Source organism: Aptenodytes forsteri, unplaced genomic scaffold, assembly GCF_000699145.1.
Source record: "Aptenodytes forsteri isolate BGI_AS27 unplaced genomic scaffold, ASM69914v1 Scaffold376, whole genome shotgun sequence".
Classification (NCBI taxonomy): domain Eukaryota; kingdom Metazoa; phylum Chordata; class Aves; order Sphenisciformes; family Spheniscidae; genus Aptenodytes; species Aptenodytes forsteri.
Window position 1 is genome coordinate 1,833,828 of NW_008796056.1, and position 22,696 is coordinate 1,856,523.

General features: G+C 41.6%; 1 protein-coding gene across 1 annotated transcript in view; it reads right to left on the reverse strand.

The window, feature by feature from the left end:
• TYR (tyrosinase) overlaps positions 1-22,696 on the reverse strand; it is a 63,826-nt gene that overhangs the window by 12,908 nt on the left and 28,222 nt on the right. Inside the window, exon 4 of the mRNA XM_009286275.1 lies at positions 5,146-5,327. Within this exon, the coding sequence (XP_009284550.1) occupies positions 5,146-5,327 (182 nt within the window). The remainder of the gene's footprint in view (positions 1-5,145; positions 5,328-22,696) is intronic.

The following is a 22,696-nucleotide window of genomic DNA, read 5'->3' on the forward strand; positions in this document are numbered from 1 at the left end:
GATGACTACCTGGGCAAAGTGTCAAGGGAGCCGTGGTGGTGGGGATGATACATAGCTGCTTTGTGGGAGACATTAGCCAACACCAATTCCGTTCCTTTTATATCACAGTTTAGAGTCAAATGATAATCCTCACTGGAAGCTGCTATGAACATCGATTAAAACTGCCCTTTCAGTCAATAGGTTCATGACAAAGCAAAAGGAAGCCAGGTCAGGCCGGTGTTTGATATCTACCCTCCTATTAGTGATTAATACCAACAATATCATCTTGCTCTTTCTGATAGGAAAATAGCAGTGATTAACCTCAGCCATGGTCTTAGCGTTCAACTCTTCCTTCTCACAGAGAATGTTAGCTCTAGGTAACAGCAACAAATAATTTCTTACTCTTAATACATCAGATCGTTCTTTTTTAATATAATTTTAAAATACCAGGCAGTCCATTTTGTGTGGGTTGCTGGATGTCATTGAGAGGGTAGGAAATCACAACAGTGTGATTTTAAGGTGAAGAAATGTGTACCTCCTATATTTAGGGTAATAATGTGGACTTTCCATGATGATTGAAGAAGAAACGTGCTATGGCCAATCTATTATTGGGCATCCTGAGATCTTCCTTCTGTGGTAATGTCAAACTACATTATTGATATAATGGATCCCAAGGATGAAAAAAAAACCTTAATATTTAATTTTTTTTTTTTAAGAATATTTATATATTTTAGATATTCCTTCTATGTAAACTAGAGGATGACGAAGTCTTTCCAGGGTTAATTCCACAAACTAGAAATAAAGATTCTGGCCAGTCAAGAAATAAACAAAACAAATTTTCTATCATTTATTTATTGCCATATGCCCCACTGATATGTTGGCAGTCTTGCTATTCCATTTTACATGCTTTTCTACCCCTGTCATGGGTAGTTAACGGGCACCAGATTCTAAAGCAAACCTTGAGGCAGCACAAACATGTCTTATTAGGTCAAGCTTGCAAATTTTTTCTTATCCTGGTGAGCAAGTTCTTTCTATTTAGTTTCTGCCATCTCTTCTGTGTGTATGGTTCACTGATTGTGTCCTCTGGGTGGTCAAAGGAAATACCAGTGAGACTTCCACAATCAAAAACTAGGAAGATGAGCTGGGAGGGATTCAAGTTATTGAGTCCCTCAGTCTGTCTTAAGGCAGGATCACTTGTCTCTGCAGTGATGGAAAGTTCACAGCTCCCACTAACTTAATCAGGGTCTCCTTCCAGCTTGGAAAGTCTTTTGAAATGTTGTCTTCTGACAACAAGAGAAAATCTGAAGACTTTCAGCCATAGTCCATTATCTTTGGACTGCAAGAGATGCCGTGCAGTGGGTGGTAGTGGGTTGTTTATGGTAGAGCTACAGTATCTAATGGTGTCAACTCAAACTGCTCCCTTTCAGTTCCGCCTTCAGCCCAAGGTAGGTAAATCAGGAAACTATGACCCACCCTTCATCTCTAGAAACAGTGAGAATCAGACCATTTCTGCATGGCTAACAGCAACTTTATAATTCATTTTTCAGTGCTGAAGCTGATTAGAGTTGTCTCCGCCTGTTACTTCTGCGTAGTAACGTTGCTGTGGAGTCCTGCCCACTCACTGGCAACGATGGCACATCCGCAGAGTGGATACATGCATAACATTGCCCTTTCACATTGTGGCCAACAGAGTCCCTCCATGGTGGTACCATATTTGCCAGCTGCCACATTTTCTACTCGCCTGGATGTGATTTTGCAACCAAATTGCTGAAGAGCCAGAAATAGAAATGAGCTGCAGTCAGACTCTGGATATGAGCTCTCCTCCTGCTACACATCCCTGAGCAACCTGGCCTTCTACGTTGTAATCACAATGCTCTTATCCCTTGCTTTGCCCTGAGTGTCAAAGATCCTTAGTTAGGATGTCCAAAAATTGCAACTGATGGTTAGATCCCTGGGTTTATAATTGGGTAGCTGCCTGCTTTTCCAAAAAAAAAAGTGAATTACCCAGCTACACATGTAGTGGTCATCAAATTGTTCCCACTGAGAGAGAGAGATTTTCTGGGGAAAAGTCAAGGCTGTGTCTACGGATTTATCTGTTCCTATTTCTGGAAGAAAAAAAAAAATAGAGAAGACAGTCCAGGCCCTGAAATGTAAGTGCTTGGAATAGCTCTTGCCATAGAAAATTGTTTTGACAGCTATTGCTAGGTGGTGCCGTTAGTCTTCCAAATCTTTTTTATTGATGCTAACAAACGTTCGTTTTCGGTAAGCCATGCGGGTTGTGGTAGTTTTACAGTTCACAGTTCTCATGTCTGCTCTGGTTTCTGCTCAGATCAGCTCCCTGGTAACTAGACTCTGACATGTGTCTTTGATTCCTGAGGGATGGATTTCCACGCACACTGTTTGTGACCACTTCTGCTTCAGGGCTGTCATATGTATAAAAATAAATGAAGCTGCAATTAAAATAACCACATACTGTCACACACTGATTTGCTTTTCAGTGGAAAGCAGAGCTCCAGGCATCAGCTTTTCCTCAGGGGAACAACAACAACAATATAATTTAGCATTAAAATGCCATTTTGTCATTGGATTCTTTCCAAGTTTTATTTCTTGTAGCCAGCCTCATCATGCTCTGTGTAGTCCTGCTTCATCTCTACCAAGTTGCTAGTGCTGTAACTCAGAACTGCTGCCCTTGCTGCTTTCCTCCAGCTGCTTCCTTTAAAAGCAAACAAGCCAGGTCTTGAGGACAGGACAGAGCCAGGTCTTGTGTGCTCATTCCTCACTCTGTCCTGTCCTCTTCCTCTCCCTTTCCTCTTCCTCCTCATTTGGAAGATCTGCAGAAATGCTGCCTCTTCTCGACCACCCAGATCTTCACTGCTGTGATTGTTTTTTTTTCCTTTGTAACTTTTTCCAATATGTCTAGTAACTCCTGGCTGCCAGTCACAGACTTTCTGTTCTCCCTTCAGTACACGGGATCTTTCGGGGAGGGTCAGCAGGCTTTCCTGCTTCAGCTCCTCTACCAAGAAGTTCCTGTTTACTCCTATGTTTCTCTGAACAGGAACCCAGCATTCCTATCTGGAGAAAAGTCTGGGTTTAAACACTGGAGTACTGAGAAAATCCATATCTGCATTTTGAGATTCCAGCCCATTTTCCATTTGTAACCCGTTCTTCCCTTCAGATAAGAAATAGCTTAAGCTCCCTTCTTCTCAGTGAGATTAACAAGAAGTTGAGCGACATCTGAGGATTATCTGGGCTTTCTAAATGAGGTTGAATTTCACTCTTTGTGTTGATCTTTCAAAATAATTAAGGAACTACTTTCCTTACCTTACCGTGTTAAAAACATGGGCAGAATTTAATAAGAATTTCATTTTCTGAGGATTGTGTGCTCCCCTGGGAAAAAGGAAGACACCAGGAAGTAACAGAATTAAATTGTTAAATGGTAAATAGTTTACCATTTGCTTCCTTTTGCAGTGCCAATTCAGGCTCAGTGCTTCTGAAAGTCATGGTATTTGGCACTTTTTTTAGTGGTACAATTTTAGGAATAACGTGGTTTTAGGAAAATAGTGTCTTTCATTAAAAATATATATAAATATTTCTGGTCTTGATCAGGAATTAAATTATGCCAACATGAAGAAAAAAGCAAAAATACTACTAATAAGACCAAAACAATATTTTGATATTATATTTGAAGCATTTATTAGATTATTTTCTGTCTGAATACTTTGGGCTGACCAAATTGTTTATGGCATGTTAGGAGAAACATTGACTTCTGTCCCTGGGTTGTAGTCCTAAAACAGCCTTAACAATTATACAAGAGAGTTGCAGATTCCTTTCGTTACATATAAAATAGTCAAAAAAGTGTTTTCTGGATGACTTTAAATCACAAGCTAGATTTTACTTGAGAAGCGAACAAACAAGATAAATGCATGACTGGACAGTTTATCAAGTATGCAGAAACCATACACCCCCATTAGTAAGAAAACTCTGTCAGGAAAGCAGGGATGCCCTGAGAGCTAATTGTTTTGATAAAGACAAAAAGCAAGCTGTAAGAATGCTAGCATCGCTAAAACGTCCCTGGTGCTTTTGCTACATAGTAATTGGACTTTCAGCTCTTAATTGCCTTTTAATTGAAGAGACACGCTCACAGAAAGTTTTCTGCCTCAAACAGGGAAAGCAAACATGCCCAGTAACCTATCTGTTCAGTGGCCAATGCTTTGCAAGGATAACTGCATCCCACATCCCGGGTAGCTTTTGGCAGTGGTGAACGTAACAGATCAGATCATTCCAATGACCCAGTTTTATAAAGGATTGGGCCAAAGTATCTGAGCAATCATCAGTTCCAGGCAACTTTATATCTTTAATAGACTTTAACCCTTCCTGTATACAATAAGGAGGGCTGTACTACTCAAGCGAAACTATGAAGTCCGCTACTCAGAGCATGAGACCTGGTCTACCTGAGGTTCCCCAGCAGCTACAGCCCCAAGGGCCTCTGTCCTCCTTGTGCCAAGATCCCCAACTCTAAACTATCTTTGAACAGCAATGCAAGTCAAAACCATCACTAAACAGTGCAACTTTAATTTGATTAAATGAAATTGGCATTATGAATTATTGTTGTGTTCATATAAATAACCATAGGGCAAGCAAAAAGTCCGTGGATCACTGTTTTAAGTGCTGCACAGACCTTGTGTTGGCCTTTGTTGCCTTGGTGAATTTTACTCCATGTATTTAAGAGATCAGATTACATTTGTAAACTAGAAAGAGAGCTTTACATCTGCCCTCCTTTAAACCATGTCCAGAAATTTGGAAATCCCATTGGTTCCCATTTGTGTTGCACTGTAACAGCTGAGCTGGGCAAATGGCAAGACTCCAAATCCAGCACTTTTTCTCCCCAGTTCTGATCATGAGCTGACCATTTGGGGCAGATTCTGCTCTTAATAGGCGAGCATAGATAGCATTGATGTCAGTGACTGATTTTTGGTTGGAACTTTTCTAATGGTATCATGTTGACTCTACATCAGACCAGAAATATGAAAACAAGCAAGTACAATTTGGGACTATATTCAGGGAAAAATCTGGAATAAAATAATTTTTTTAATATCTTCTCATTTTACAGACATATTCCAGGTTATAGGCAACAAATTTGACATTTACCCAAAACAGTAACATTACCTGGTTCTTGCAGATACTCATAGTCATACCCCAGCTCTCTTGAGGGTTTAAAAAATTCTCCATTTCTGTAAAGGGGGATAAAGGGGACCATGTAATTTTCTCGATTGTGCCCAATGGGTGCATTGGCTGCTGGGTAAACTTCTAGCATGGGCCTGTGTCTTCTTAACCATCGCTCAAAAATGCTGTAGAAGAAAAAAGCATGTCAGTTAATGGTGGAGATTGGCAGAAATTTTCTTCCTGAAGATTAAAAAAAAGGTGTTGATGGTTTTTTTTGTGAACCCTGGGGACAGAGTGGCATGCAATGACTTGTGTTCATGTGCGTGTAATGCTTTCTGAATCATTTGGGGTTAGCTACTTCAGTGCTGAGTTCCTATGCAAGCCTACAAAAAGCAAAGGCCCGCAGCGCTGCAGAGAGGCTAAATATGCCTTTAAATTCCATAAATGCAATTCACTGTCTCACTGTGACCTGACTGCAATTTCCACTCAGGAATTCACATGGTTGTGAAGGATAGAGAGAAAAGGATTAAAGACCTCAGTCCTTCCTCACCCTCAGAAACATTTATGGCTGGTTGTGAACGGTCTTGTTGCCAGCTGCTCAATCCTGTTCCCCTTCCTCTATTTTCTTTCCAAGTTTTTTCACTCCTGCCTTAAAGTATGGCTACATCATGGTTGATTTGACATCACCAAGGAGGTGGAAACATCTGAGGAAGAAGGGATAAGCTATATGAGTCTAAAAACTCGATAAAGCAGGTCAGCTATCAGGAAAAGAGTCTTTCTCCAACCATAGCTTCTTCACTGACCTTAGTGTCTGAATAGTTGTTTTACCTATTCTCACTTCTCTCTCCCAGCTGCAATTGTGCAGCTTTTTTTCCCCCTTCTTAAATATGTCATCACAGAGGCGCTACCACCATCACTGATGGGTTCGGCCTTGGCCAGCAGCGGGTCCATCTTGGAGCCAGCTGGCATTGGTTCCATCCGACGTGGGGGCAGATTCTGGCATGTTCTCACAAAGGCCACCCCTGCAGCCCCCCCGCTACCAAAACCTTGCCACGCAAACCCAATACAAGCTGTTACCCACACCTTTGACCTCAGCTGCTCCTTTCCATTTCTCTCTGCCAAAGTTTCTCCCATTAGCTGTCTGTCAGCGCAGGGCTGTATGTCTGTTCTTTAACTTGGACTGCAGTATGGGAAGAGTTTGTATTGACATTTTCAAATCAACTACTGGATGTGTTTGGAAAGCAAAACTAACAACCCTCCAAAACATTCTCACTTCTCCTCCCTTTGTGTATGGGCTTTTTCTGCTCAATTCTTCACTTTGTGTCAATCCTCAAATCCTTTCCCTGATCCTCCGCTGTTTACATGGTGACCTTGGCTTGTCTGCAGACACCTGGATGGTTGGAACAGGGGAGTTGGCAAGCTGCTGCAAGGGGAGCAGATGCAGGCATCTCGTACGTGAAGAAAGGGGACCCCATGCTCGATCAGAAGATGTTGGTAGGAGGGGATTATCAGCATCAAGCTCAGGGAGGCATCACTGAATTCGTTCATCAGTTACAAGGGGTGGAAATGGTCTAAAGAGACCTGTAGATTGTACTTTAATTGAGATCTTGGCTCAACACTTGCTGCTCCCTGACACTGGCTGCTGGCTGGAGGACACAGACTTTTTCCCCTCTTATAATTATTAACCAGCTGTTCAGGGACTCAAGTTATCTCAGAAACACAGACCCAAACGCAAATGCTTGGCAGTATCAGGATCTCTGCAGAGCTTCCAGGGATTCTGCTGGTAGATTTTTACCTCCTGTCTTTGGGCAGAAATGTTGAGAAACACTCTGCTTACCCCACCAATTAAAGCCCTCTCACACTCATCAAAACAGAGGTAGAGCCAAAGCCTTGGTTCTTTTTTTAGGATCAAAAGATTTAATAGATGACAACATCACTATATTCATACATCTTGTCAACCCTTAACAATGCAGGTATTAATCTTGATTAAAATCTTCATTTGTGGCTCTCCATTTAATTTCATCAGCCCTGTCTAGAAAAACTCTTGTCAGAATAATAATACTCAGCTGAAGCTTTCAGATGGATAAATTTAAACAATGATATCAAGGCTTCAGCTGCAGTTAGCACAAGAAAGTTTGAACAGAAACTGTAATCAGATTACATCTTTGGAGAACAGCGTAGAGAAATTCAGTAATCATTAAAAAAGACACAGAATATAAAGGAAACCAGGACACTAGTTTAGTTGAGGGGAGTAGGGGTGTGTGTTGGACTCCAATCCTTTCCCTGCCTGGCTTTTACTCATGTCTTGGGCAAGGCACCCTGGCTATCAGTGCCTTGTTTTCCTAGTATTTGTAGATGGGAGCTGAGATAGCTCTTCTCTGCAGCACAGGGCTGTTAGAGGTACAGAGATACTTTGGTTATGGGAACATGGTAATATTTTAAGAAGAAGGCAGAGATAGGACTTGGATCAGGTTTTCAAAGTCTGGTGATGATCCATACCCTAACTTTTGAATGTTCAATCTGAGGTACTTCTTGGGGCCTGATTTTTAGAAAACGCTGAGCAGCCACATTCTGAAAATCTGGAGGACTGATGAGCACAAGGTTCAGAGCTAGAAGTTGTCATTTGCCTGAAATAGCTTTGTATGACATGCCCTGAAATGCAGCATCCTCTCTGGATGACTTAAATATTGCCGTTTCATAAGTAGTTTCAAGAAGAAACCTTGAGGTACTTCTTGGGGCCTGATTTTTAGAAAACGCTGAGCAGCCACATTCTGAAAATCTGGAGGACTGATGAGCACAAGGTTCAGAGCTAGAAGTTGTCATTTGCCTGAAATAGCTTTGTATGACATGCCCTGAAATGCAGCATCCTCTCTGGATGACTTAAATATTGCCGTTTCATAAGTAGTTTCAAGAAGAAACCTTAGGCCAGTAATCTTTCAAGCAGAATGCAAATGCAAAGCATTTCCATGGAAATGAACATATGTACTTTTGGATTCCTTTATTTGCAGTCTGGTTCCCACATTAGATATCAAGCTTTTCTTAGCAGGAGCAGGAGCATTGAATTGTCTGCTCTTGCAGCTGATCTTTAGATTTAGATCCAATTGTATGCCTCTAATTACTGATATGATGGGTTGTGCTGATGCACAAAATATGTTGCACAATTCATTGAGTTGTTTATGAACAGTTCTCTCTTTTAGCCAGCATAAAATCATATAATCTTTACTGAAACCTGTTTTGTCTAACATATCTGTATGCCACTGCAGAAATCTCAGAAACATCCATTAGGGTTTTAAGAGTCACACTTTCCATTACTCCCTTTAGGATAGCTGGCCCTGTGCATTTATCTTGGCTTTTTTTTTGTTTGTTTTTGGACACTTTGAAATATTAGGGTCATATTCTGCTTGCTAATAAAGCAATTGGGTGAAGTTGCATTTATTCTTTCCACTTAAAGACTTGTTCCCAGCTTGTTCAGTAAGATGGGCTCACAATACTAATTTTTTCTTGGCAAGATAATGCATGATGCTCTGTATTTTCATGAGGATCTTCATGTTTTTCTTCTTTTGCCTGAGAAAACTGACAGATTTAGTATATCAGTAGTATTTTTTACATCATCATCTGTTTGTATTTCTCCTTTTAAAAGGGGGGCACTGCCATTTCCCTGCCTTACTCATATTTTGTAAGAAAAGTTATGAAAGACCGAACCTTACCCTTGCCTTTTGAGAAAGGTTTCCCAGCTAAGTGGAGAAAGAAACCTCCCAATTGCATCCAGTTGGGGAGAAAATCCATGGAGAGGGTACAACTTAAGCTATATCTCTGTTGTGAAGTACAAATAGTTCTTGTTGGGCACCAACAAGAGAGTTACATTTTATGACTCCGCAACAGAGGCTGTTAACTCCCTTCATATATTTTTAAGGAAAACTGAAATCCTGAAGTAGCCTATGGCTTTTGCTATCAGCCAAGTAGTGACATTGGCACAGTGCCTTATCCCTGGGGACCTGTCTTAACTGAAAAGTCTTGGGCCAAAAAAAAGTATATCTGGAGAAAATTATCACACTGTTTTTTATTTCAGAGTACTGGGACCACTGAATTACATGTTGTAGGATACCTTTTTCCTCAAATAAGGTGCTTTCTCAGTGCCTGGCTACATTTAAGGCAGTTAGCATCAAATGTGCTCTCCTTCATGCAGCGCTATCCTTTCTGTAGGCAAAGAGAACACATCTGAACAGCTGCAATGGATCATCTGACAATTCTTTCATGTGCCTTGGCCTACAGAAACAGTTGCTTTATCCAATAACGGGCGTGTGGTTTCTGTGACAGGGAGAAATCGTTACTTCCATCAATCAGATGTTACTCCACTTACTGTTGATAGAAGTTTTTCTTTTCTTCCCTTAAAAGCAGCCATGTTGTAAGTTATTTCCTTTTAGTACCTTGAAAATATATACTTGTTTTCTGTGCTTTGCTCAGTAGCTGCAAACTTGGAAGTGCTTAGGGCTGCAGAATTAAAGCTACATGCAGAGAGACAAAATGCTGATGCAATTAGCTGGTCCCTTCGTGGAGTGACAAAGTTCCTGGTAGAAAAGAAAGGACTGTGGCAGAACAGCAGACCTGAACTCCCTGGAATTGTTGGTTATCTTGGCAAACCACTGCTATTATGTTCTCTTCGTATGAACCTCTGCATCCTCCCCTGGCCCTGAAAGCCTAACAAAGCAGGACTATGAATTAAATGACACCTGAAGGGCCATTTTATTCCACTTTTCCTCCCTTTCTTGACGTAATGAGACTAAAGGGAACAAAAAGACAGCTAAAGAATCAGATCAGGACTCTGTGATATCCAATCTCCATATTTCTTCTGTGCAAAAAAGTACTGGGCAGAAGTTCAGTGAGAGAGAAATCTGTCTGACTCCTACAGCAGTCTGGTTGGTTACTTTCTTCCTCAGCATGTAGATGAAGAGGGCAAGCAGATAATTAGTTATTTGTATAGACAGGAGTGACATTTTCCAGACATGGAGACTTTTTTAGCATTGCAATCCCAGCTAGACTGGTGTCATTTGGGAGATGCTGGCAGTACTGAAGAGAGCAGATGGGATATGAGCATGATGGGGAATACAAGGAGGGATAAAGGAAAGAAGAGAAGAGCTAATCAAAAGTCATCAGGAATTTTATTCAGGGAATGGAAATGGGGAGAACCCAATCTGGGATCTAGCAGGAATAAACCATAAATCCTCCAGGGTGACAACGCTTACCTAGAAGGGTCATGGGCAACCAGGACTTAAGAAATAGAAATTTAAAACATGGAAATGAACTAACTGAAATGGAATCAGTCTCCTGATAGCCCTAATGCCCTTTGTATTTCTTCAGAGGCAAGCAAAAGTGACTCAGAAGAGGTAGCTTTTATTTAAAAGCCTTGGACAGATTAAAAAATAATTCTATCTAGATTAGAGCAAAGACTGTTTCTGTCTGGAAGGTTTCTTTCTTTCCTTGAAGAAATCAAAACTGAGCTAAATAAGCCAAATAAGAGGCTAAGGAACCGAAACAGATAGGAGAATAATTTGAATTTTGAAAGATGCCCTGTCTCACATTTAGAACTCAAAAAGGCTCAATCTCTCTATATTGCACTTCCAAAGAAGAAATTGTTTTGTTGTTTTATTAAAGTAAATATTGAAGGTTTTAGAATTACTACATTATGATGATCAACAATCTATGCAAAGATTATTTTTGTAGTAAGAAACAGTGTTTTAATATTGTCAAATGGGTTGGATTTAGACAAATTTAAGCTAAAATAAGGCTCAGTGTTTGTATTTAAACATTGAAAAAACTGATCTAGGGACATGATAAATTCGCTATCACTTAAACTCTCTGGTTCCGTGAGAAGCCGCATGCTTGATGCAGAAATAACTAAGGGAGGTTATCTGGTCAGAGGGATTCCCAAAAAGTCATAAAGGCAAAGAATATTCTTCCTGCATATTAGAGAAATTTTAGAAAGTGTTAGAGACTCCGTTTTACTTTAGAGAAAATAGACACAGAGTAAAAATGACTTGCCTAAGTTCACACTAGATATGCTGCGGTCGAGTGGGACCTCAGCTATGGCATCACTTTGTGCCTACCAGACTACGATACCTCTTGGAGTCAGGTTATACTATTGCAAAGCATGTAGTCTCAATTTTATTTAAGTTTTTTGCTATGTATCTGTATACAGATCTCTCTAACTGTTAGTGAGCTTAATACTTGTGTGTACCAGCACTGATAGGTCTAAAGAGCTGGTATGTGGTAAAAAGTAATAAAGACTCCCACCTGCTATGTTGATGCTTTGGTAGTTTAAATTTTCATTCTGGGGAAATACTTTGCTTTCACAAAGAGTTTTAGTGTGGTAAGGTGCTTTTACAGAGAAAATTAAAGCCATCTATAAAAGACATGGATATATCACTTCCATTTAATTTCATATAAATAGACCTGAATATTTTCCTTGTTCTGCTCCATACATGCCAGATTATACAAAGTGAAATGAAATGAGCCTTAGTGGAAAATTAATTTGAAAAAAACCCCATTGGCTTAAAGAATGGGAGGAAAAATAAGATTGATTTGAGGATAATTAAAAAAAAGACACCAATATATATTTCTGAATTCATATTATTCTATGAATAATATATGCAATGGGATTATAGCTAATGAAAGGATGAGTCAAGAAATAAATGGGTTTATGTTGCCAGTGGGAAATATCAAGCAGAGTATAAGAGCACTGCTGTATATAGGCTGGATAACTTCATACTGTTCCAGATAGTGTTGTGTGCTCTGAAAAAAGATGCTGCTCACAGGAGAGAGATCTTAAAACCTGGAAAAAGTAGAGTAAAACAATGAGAGCAGACATTTTCTTCATCATTTTGAAAAGAGTCTCTCCTAAGAGCCGTTTCCCAACAGCATGCCTCCACAGTCGTGAACAGAGCTACACTTGACCGATTGCAGTGTAGGAGGAGAAACCAGACCTTAAATATCTGTTATTAAAGATTTCCTTGTATTGAACTACCGCAGAGACACTGACACATAGTGTAAACCTAACTGGCCCTTCAGGAAGATTTTCTAGTTTAATTCAGTGTGTTTTACCTTGCAATTAAGGACAGCTGGAGAGAGGGAAAAGGGGAAGAAGAGGGTTCGGTACCTCTATATGAATTCCTCTGTCATGCAACCAGGAACGTGTGTGACACTGCAGGTGTCCCCAGAGGGAGGACTACAGTCCCCTTATGGTGAAGGGTCATGGTCAATCTGGGTCTGTACCGCTACAGAGGACACAGTCCTGCTTTCCTCCTACCTTCTTGTCTTCACTTTCTTTGTAAGCATTTGCACAACCATGCCATAACCAGGATTAAGGAACTGATTTGGTTTAAAACCAAACATCTCATTTGCTTTTATTTGTTCTGGGATAGCTGAGGTGAGATAAAGTCACGGACCTGATTCATCATGCTTTGGCATGATGGCCAGTATCAGCACAAGGGAGGAACAGAGGTGAGCATGTCTGGGTAGCACTAATTGGTGAGCAGGACTGTTTCTTCATCTTAACCTATGTGCCAGGTTCAGCTGACTTAAAGTAACAGTGAAACTGTGCCCTTTGTTTCTCAGTAGCCTGATAAATCCATGCCTCAGCTATGCCTGCACACAGACAGTACTGACGGTTCAGCTGCTAGATGGCAACTTTGTAAGCCACTAATAACTTTATCACATTCAAATATGAAGCGATGTCAATATTTGTGCCAGATTTGAAACAGACTTTCATTCCTTATGTACAGTTGTGAGACTGAGGCTAGATCAGGCCGACTATGGCAGAAGGAAGGCAGAACATTGTTGCTTAGAGCTCATTTATACAATTTATTTCAGTATCATGAGATTTGACATTCTGTAAAAGAAATCTGGCAAGCAACATATATTTACATTTGGAAAGAAAGGGAAAAGGAAACAAATTGAGGAAAGCTGAAATGCCAGTCCAAGGACTGTGATTACACAGTAGTCATCACTTTAAAAGTTGGCACTAGTCAGCTGGTATTACAAAGTCACCTCAGGTAATTCCCATCCCAAGCATTTGGGAGAAACATTGGTGCTTCAGTCCTGGAAGAGATGCTAGTGCTGAGGTTGTAAAGTCAAGGCACTGCACTGTTTGCCAATGTATGCGGTTATATTGCAGTGTCATTTTTTTCTCTTTGTTTTAAGTTGGCTAAAGTCACTACAGGGACTCACAGGCAGATTGTAAACAAATCGCACCGGTCATAATGCAAGTGTCTGATTAAAAATTAAGATGCTGCCCTCAATTACTGTGAGAAACCCATCCAAGGCCTCTGAGGCTATGTCTCCCCTGCTGTTGAATCACCGCTGAGGACTGCCCTGGGTTACAGTGCTCATTCTGTGTCCAGTCCCAGATGCTGAGGAACACCCAGGCTTCCACCGTTGCATCCAAGCTGCAGCATGCGGCAAGCATCCTTGGGCACAGCGCCTCTTCCACAAACCCTTGCAGTACCACTGTCAAGTTACTTCTATGCCAGTCCCTGGACCAGCTACCGGAGAGACCTGCTTGTGCCTGTGTGCATGCGTGTGTCTGCCTGTGGGTGAGGCAACTGGGAGGCCAGGGGATCCAGGGGCAGTTACTGGGTAGACTGGGTATCTAAGGCCAGTTATGCGGGGATCCAGACTGTATGTGTGTATATATATACATATGTATATGAATTTTCCTGTAACAGGCTTTCATCCTGGTCAGCCAAAGAGGGCAAGAGGATGAGGTTGGTGGTGGTGTTGGAATTTGTGTGAGTGCTGTATTTCTTGTGTTGATCTGTGTAGCTGGTCAAGCACATATGCATATATGCATATGCATATATATAACTATTGGGTGTATGTGTGCCTGTTGGGAATACATGCTCAGCCTCACTACTGGTTGGACCCAAGGACATGGAGCTGTGGTAGCCGTACCACTATTGGGCTATTAGATGTGTCAACCCCTAACACTTTAAACACAGACTTCTACAAAACAGATAAAAAAGGATGTTTTAGCCCTTGTGCCTGTTAATACATGCTCAGCCTCACTACTGGTTGGACCCAAGAACATGGAGCTGTGGTAGCCGTACCACTATTGGGCTATTAGATGTGTCAACCCCTAACACTTTAAACACAGACTTCTACAAAACAGATAAAAAAGGATGTTTTAGCCCTGTGGAGCTGTTCCCTCATATAATGTCGTGCTTCTGATTTTTTTCTTGGAGCATATATTCCCATTTAGATCGATTATATGTCTCTGAAATATGAACATTCATTTTCAGGAAAGGTCTGGCCTACTTTGTTGTTTCCCCTTACTCCACCTTCTGAACCAAAAGGTTGTTTGTTTTTGTGGACCACAGTGGACTAGACCACCTGCAACACTGAGGGGCAATGTGCAGATGACATCAAGCCCCTTACTTATTCAGCCAGATTGACATTGTCTGCAGGCTGCCTCCTAAAGGACCATTCTCTGGGTGAGGTATGATAACGTGCACCATGCTGACACCTTCCCACCCTTTACAAAGTACCACCAGAGCTGAGGAGCCATGTGGCACCTGAGGATCTTGGCGCTGCTCTGCTTCACCATCCCACTGCAAGCATCTGTACCTCCTTCCATCTCCTTTGTTCTCATTTATGGCACTGCACAAACTGGGTGCTTGGAAAGTGTCAGATAGAGGAAACAAGAGGGAGCGAGAGAGACGATAAAGGTATAGTCCCACACAACCAATCTTATCTAAGAGACAACCAATGCCACTTTCTTTGCTCACATCCTACTTTGTTGAAAGCTTCAAGGTTACTGCAGCTCCTGGGGTTATGAGATATTTTTTATATTCCCTCTACCAATGTGATTTAGAGCAGTTTTTCCCCCTTATCTTTAAAATGCCCTCAACACCGTCTGTAGGATTAGGGGAAAAGAAAGGGTCTTCAGCCTTTTCAGCTGAAATTGTTCCTCTTTATGTCAAACAATTTAAATATCCATAGCCATTTGGAGAAGATGTTGTTGGATCTCTCATTGTTAATTAGAATGCTCATTTGGGTGCAGAGCGCTCCACAGCTTCTAGTCATTGCTCCAATAATCGTGTAGTGCTCCAGGTGTTTCTCTTCTAGAATAAAAAAGGCAGCAGCTCCTCCAGCCTCTATTGTGAGAAAAAGCTCCTCGGGCACCTGAGCCCTGCAGAGGATTCAGACAAAATGATCCTGAGCAGAGATCGCTGCTGGTGGTGTAGGACCAAGCGCTGCTCCTCTCTCAGAGAGAGCTGCTGAACTCCTGCATTTCTATTCCCCATTTGGTGTGCTGATTTCCATGAGTCACACTGCGAAAGCCTAACTCTTCCCAGGAAAGCCATATAGCTGCCTGGGGCTTTGACCCCATTGTGTATAAGTCTGGGGCACGGCTTCTGTACCACAAAGCCTAACCTGCTGGGCAGCCCTGTAACCCACTTTCCCAGTCAATGAACCTCACAGAAATATTCTTGTTTTCTGCCTTCTTAGAAAACTGTGTAGCCTGAACCAACAAGTGCTGAGCCCAACTTACATTTGATCAGTTGCTGATGGATTACAACATAAAAAGCTTTATTCCTACTGGAAAAGGAAATAATGGATAAGCTGAGCATGACACATTGCTCATGACACTAAAGGCAGGAGCTGAGTGTTGAAAGTTGTGCAGGAATCTATGCAGAGGAACGTCAGTATTCTCTGGTGTAGGACTAGGTAGGGCCTCATCATAACCCAGTTATTGACAAAGCAAGCTAACACCTGAGGAAGCTTATTCTGCACCTCTACTGGCAAGAAATGGTGAGTTTAGGTGAGGCTTAGCTGGGCTGACATTCAGTCAGATGTCTGATCTAAACTCTATCACTTTTCTTAGTCAAGCCAGCCTCTGTTTTACACCAATGAAAGCCGGCAATGACCCTTCCTAGGTGCAGGAGAGAAATTCTTGTTCCTTAAAATAGCTGTCATCATGTGTGTTGTTTCACCCCTTGCTGTCAAACCAGGGCAATTTTTGGCTAGAAATATTTGTTTCTCATTCAGATTTAGGTCTCCAATGCTGTCCAACACTGCAAAACCCAAGACATGATAGTGTGTCCTCTGTGCTTTGTAAATAAGGAAATACAAATGCAACCATGTGTTGCATGTAAAATAAAAGATAACATTTGCTGGGGTGTATATCCTGAGTTAACTTTCTCCGGTTCATCTTTGCCATGGTTTGCAGCTAACAGAAAAACATCACTTGAAGTAAAAGATAGTACAAATGCCAGCTGCTCCAAAGTTTAATAACTAGTTTCCCTTGAAGAGAAAGATAACAAGCAGATTAAAATGGACTGCTGTGGAAGTAGCTGGACTGACTCTACGTAACCCACTCCTGTGCTCTGTAATTCAATTCTTTTGAGACCGAGAGATTGTCATTATTGAGGTTCACAAGGGCATGTAATATATAAATCACATCTACGGTGGCAAAGTGATAATTTCTTTTGATGAATAGAAGGTAGCTACACGTGGGTGAGAAAAGTACCATGTTTTCCTGTGATTTTTTATAATTTGAACAATTACAGCAGCTATTATTGCAGAAGTGCTGCAGGAAGGAAATTCAACACTATGCTAGCTGTCTGCATCAGAGCTTGTCTTGATCGCTATGTCACAGAGAGAGCTTTCTCCTCCTCCAGCATTAAGAGAATAGGTGAAGACTAACCATGTGGCTTTTGCCAAGTTTCAGGGCAAAGTAACCTTTCCTTTTAAAAACCACTAATTGCTTGCATAGTATGTAGTGTACAAAGTCATCCATTCTATAACTGCATTGGCTGAACTAAAATCTTGCGGTAAGAGTGACATGAAACATGCACTTTAAATGGGACTGTTTGAACTGAACCTCCTATATTATTGATTTTTAAGAGCAGGATGGGTCATTACAAACATCTAGCCTGAATAATGACACGGCAGGTGAGATTGCCAACTACTGTATTTCACATACAATCCAGAAGATGTCTGTTTAACTTTCCTCTTGATGTTCCCCTAAAGCAAGGTGGATCAGCAGCACTATAGATTTTATATATGCTTAATCGATAAAAAGAACATTTCTGTCCAGAGCCTGTTCCTTGTCCTTATTTCTCTCTGTCTCTGATTCTGTATGGTCTATCTGTGAATTGCTAGAGGACTTATTTAAGAGTGTAGGTTACTTTAGATGCAGATGCAACCTCAGGTGTACTATATAGACTCAGCTCCTGTCTGTCCAATGGGCAAAGCAGGGAGGCCTTCTGGAGAAGGGTTGCTCTAAACCTATACTCCTTCACTTTTGCTTCTGGCCACCAGTCTAGCCATGGTAAATGTTATATGGACCTCTGGTGTGACCATCCAAGGCTGTTCCTGCATTCCTTTGGGTGCTTTGCAATTGCAGTAGCAGGAACTGCCCAGCCTTACTGAAATAGATGTTAAGAATCCAGCTTCAGTATCTCGGTGTGTGATTTGCCTTTCAGCCCCAGACACGGAGATATCAAAGGAGAGATACTGGGGAGCTGTGTTTCTCAGCAACATCCCAACCTTCCCACTTACACTCTGCTTTCCATGGATATATTTATGTGGTATTTTGCAGTAGATGTGAACTCACTCTACCCACATACTGAGCCCACTTTGAGTGAGTCAGCTTCATCAAATAAGCTGAGTAGCTCTGGTTAACGTTCTACTAAGCCTGAGAGGTTAAGAGGGGAAGGTTAACAGCTTTGGTTCAGTGCCAACCGAGGGCTTGTGGTAACAAAGGGAGTGTGTGTCCTCCTGCACATTTGTAGACATCCCCAAGGGGAAACAAAATTAAGACACATCCTTCCCTGCTTTCATTTCTAAAAATTTCCATGCTTGAGTTTCCCACCCCTTCAGTACTGATCTGCCCTGTATCTCATACTTGTGTGCCAATAAAGCTTGTGACCAAAGTGACTCCTGGCCCACCCCCATATGAAACACTGTGCTGGAGAGCAGTTTTCTTCCTCTAATGTGCCTCCTGGTAAAACAGATCTGGTTTCTGTTGGCTTCCAGCACAGCAGCTGCTGGTAACGAGGTGATTTTGTTATGCATCAGAGAAGGGTGAGAGCTGGGCTACCTTGCTGCCGTGCCACAGAGCCTGCTGGTGGGACATAGCTGTGCATGCTGATCAGGGCTCTCTTCCCAGTAGGAGCCATGTAATACACATGAGGCAGGGAGAAGAGGTCTGATAGGCAACTGCCACCCAGGACGCATTGCAAAAATGTAATTAATTCTCCCAAGAGCTTGGAGGTGGGAAGATAACTTTCCCAGACTCAGTCTTATTACCTACACAAGTAATGGGTCATACACCCATTACATTACATGTGTTGTGGGTGTTTGTATAATAGTAATTTCTCAGCTTGAGTTTAAATGAACCCTCTGTGCTAGATATTGTGCAGAGATAAAAAGAAGTACTTTGAGTGGACTCATCCAATCAAAAGACAAAGAGGTGCCTCAGCAGAGATGTTTGCAGCTGAGCTGGTCACTAGTCAGTGACTCTGATTATAGTCTCTACTGACTATAAGTGAGGCTCAAAAAGAAGTGTCTGCATTGCAGCTCAAGAAGAATACAACTTAGCCAGTGCTGAAGGTGTGTTTCCTTAGAGGCAGAAACCAGCAGTTCTGCTAGCTGTGGCTCTGATGCAGGCCTACATGTTAACAGGTAGTTAAGGTGCAAGCAGGTCATCAGCTCCAATGCTGACACTCTCACTAGCCCAGGTGCCAGGGGACAAGGGAGCTCCCTGGGACAGGAGGACTAAGGTCTAAGGTAATCTCCTACACAGAGTTCCTCATGATTCATAGCCCCAGATAAAATGGTCTATATTGTGCTACTGCTCCACAATCACCACATTTAAGTGCTATTCCAGCTGTCCTTGGCTTCCTGCTGCCTTCCCTGTCTGCTTCTGAAGTGGTTTTTTTCCCTCTTTATCCATCTTGTGTGTATTCAGCGTATGCATGCAGTACCACTGAAACCATACAGCCCCCACTGGTACTGTCCCACCTATCCCATCTCTGCTGTGTGGTGAACACGGTTCAATTTTTTGTGCAAAGGCACTTTATAATTCAGATGTTTAATTCCAAAAGACAGCCTAAAGGTTATGGACATGCATCCTGAGTAAGAAATGACTGTCACATCCACTAGCTTCCACAAGATTTCACTCAGCTGCCACATATCAAAACATCTATTAGAAAAACGCAAAAGCTTTTAGAAGGTAAAGTAGTATTTGGGAGCATTAAGGGCTATCCTGCTAAACACCATCATCTCAGTTCTGTTCTGGAAACGGTGCAAAACATCCCTAGGCCAGGAGCAAATCCCAGGGGCTTTGCTCATAAAAGCTGTACTTGCTTACCCCTGGGCATAGCAGTAGCTCAGTGATGTTCATGCTTTCTTTGAGTGGAAGGACTTTAACCATGTTTCACCTTCATGCCAGGGATAATTATGGAGACAGCTTCACCTCATCCACTGCCTTTATGCAGGCACTTGGGAGGATACAGTGCTGGTCACAGACAGTAAGGTCCTGAGCTGACACAATGCAGAAGCACTGCGTGTTTACTGTTACTGTGCGAGGAGGTATATTGCTAATGGCAGCCTCTTGACCTGCCTTTGTCTAACAGATTTCATGTGGCTCCAAGCCGTAGTTCATTCAGCTCCAGAAAAATATGACTTTTAGGTTGTGTCATCATTTTTTACAGACATACTTCAGAAAGCAATAAGAGTCTTGCTGTGCCCATACCAAGGGAGAAAATTAATCATACGCTTAGTGTTTATGCAGTGACTTCTCCATTTTTACACTGCTTTATTATTAGTTGATATATCATCATATTACAATCTCCATCTCAGCTGTGCTTAAGTCACTTGTTTCAGTGTCTCTAAGTTTCCATATACCAAATGGGGATAATACTTCCTAGGCCTCATGTTTGTCTGTGTTGTCTCCCACTGGAGACAGTTCAGGGTAAGGAATGAATCTTATTTCATGTTATTAAACAAGTCTGGAAACCTAGTGTTGCCTTACAAGAATTTCTAATGATTCTTTTTGAATGCTTTCACTCAAAATGTTCCAAATTCTTGAAGCAAATAGTTTTTAACTGCTAAAAAAAGTTCTTGTTTCCTGTCAACATTTCAAAACAAGAGAACAACTTGGTTTTTCTCATGCCATTTTTTGGTTTAAAAAACCTGAGATGACATTTAAGAGAAAATGAAAATGTTCTGTTTCAAAAACAGAGTAAAAATAAGAAGCTTTTATTTTGACATCTCCTGGGAGTGAAAATCAAATTTCCTCTTGTTAAATTATTTTCCAACAAAATCACTTTTGACATAATGCTACCTTTTTTTTGGAGTGGAAGGAGAAGGGACTGGCATGAAGGTGAGTATATTGAGTCCACAGGGATTGAAAGTGTCCATGAAGTTGGCTTAGGGGCATTGCTGGCATGCAAATCAGGATGTGTAGATTTTGGGTTCTAATATATTTTTGAATATATTGCTCCATACATGCTTTTCAGTTTAACACTTTACGGATAAGCAATGTGATAAGAAACGTTTTACTGTTAGATCCTCAGATAAGCCAGAGCCTGGCATTTCCTAAAGCTCCCAGCTCCAGCCTGCCACTGAAGCAGAAGGGGTTGTTTTATCATCCTGCAGGGAGTCCATGGCAGCTGATGTTGCTGAACAGCACAGAGACATTTGCCTTGATCAGGCAGAATTAGTGGCATTTTCATTGGGCTCTGAAGCTGATGCGTAGGAGAGTTTCTCCTGCACCCTCTTGGAAGTGTGCGTGTATGTAAGTGGCTGTAAATGAGAGTGTCTCCATTTCCTATGTGACCTTATGTTTGACTTGGATTACTTTTAGCAGAGTGCATGTGCACACACACAAATACACACACACACACACACCACACCCGGGGATTTAGTCCTGTGTGATAGCAAGCAAAAGAGTAACTGAAGCAACAAGATCAACAGGGATGTCCAGCTGTCTCTTGTCATTGCCATTTCATATGATTGTAAATGAAGCAATTGCTCTCTCCGGTTGCTCATGTTGCTTTGACACCTGAGAGCCATAGTCAGAGGCTAAGAATATGCCAGTCGCTGCACAGACCAGCACAATTAGACAGTCCCTTAATAACAGAGCTTATCATATACACATAGGACAAAGGACAACAGATGGATACAAACAGATGGGAGGAGGACTAGGCAACCATGCAGTGGGACCACAATGATCCACCCACTAAGTGAAAATTTCAGCTTACTAATGTCTGAGCTTTTCTGCAAGTATCATGCCGAAGGAAGAACAGTGATTGAACCTGTGGATGTGTAGGGTGAACAATTCCCAACCAGAAGTATGGAGGGACTTGTCTGAATGCCAAACAGATGTAAGAGAGAGACTGATATCACAAACTTATTGAAGGGGTGAGTGAGTTCCTTAGCAATGAATGAGGGATGATTTGGGAATGGGCAGTGAAGGGCCTTGAAAAATAGAGACTAGCAGCAGTTCATCTGACGTGACAGAGAGCAAAGAAATGGTATAAGGGTATGAACAGAGCATTGGGTTAATGCAATAATGGTTGCAGCAGTGTTCTGTGCTGTTCGGTTACTCATGAAAGCTGGAGAAAAAGGTGCTGTAGTGGTGGCACCACTAGAACTGACAATCTGGGTCTAGCTGTACAAGTAGTCTAACAAGTCTAGATTTTAGAGATGCAAGAGACTGAAAGTCCACACCCTATTGTGTTTCTCTAGAAAATCAGATCTAAATTGCTCTAAAATCAGGGCCTTTAAAAGTCATCCATATTATTGTAATAAACCCTGTCCATTACTGCAGAACTTAGAAATGAGATGAGAACTGGGGCTGTATTGCATTAGCTGTTGTCCAGATATGAAATAGTATGGAGATCTTTAATGGTGACTTATTTTCCCCATTGCTATTTAGTTTTTCTTGCAGTTTGCGAGGGGAACTGTTGGGGTGGGATGTGGAAGTCAAGAAGGGGAGAGGTACAGAACAAATGAGAAGAAAGATTGAAGAAACATTCCAAGGGCAAAAGTGCAGGGATGAAGACACTATGTGGCTACAGGGATGGAGAGGCTGAAAAGTTGACAAAGTGGAAAGAGTTCCTTTTCAGAGCAAAGAAAACACCCCAGTGAGCTCAAGTGGAACTGTGGGCCCTTCCTTTCACTGCTCGTGCAGCTGCTCCTTCCAGCTTGAGTGGGTTGACTCCTCCCTTGTTATTTCCTTGTGCTGACTGTAGAGCATATCTGAATAGCAAAGAGATTTGCAATTAAGAGAAATGTTTCACAGAGCTAAAAAAGCTTTCATTTTTGCTGAATGTATATTTTGTTGCATCTTTTTTCTTTTTTTTAAAGCCATTCAATTAACAATTAATAATTTTCAGGGTGGTCACCTGCTTTTACCAAGCACTGAGGTCTGATCCCTAGGTCTTATAGCTAGCAAATAAGAAGGCAAGGAGCCTGATTTACCATTGCTAAGAAAGCTGTTGCCTGGGTACCTTCATACTTCTGCATTGCTGAAAGAGAATGACCTAAA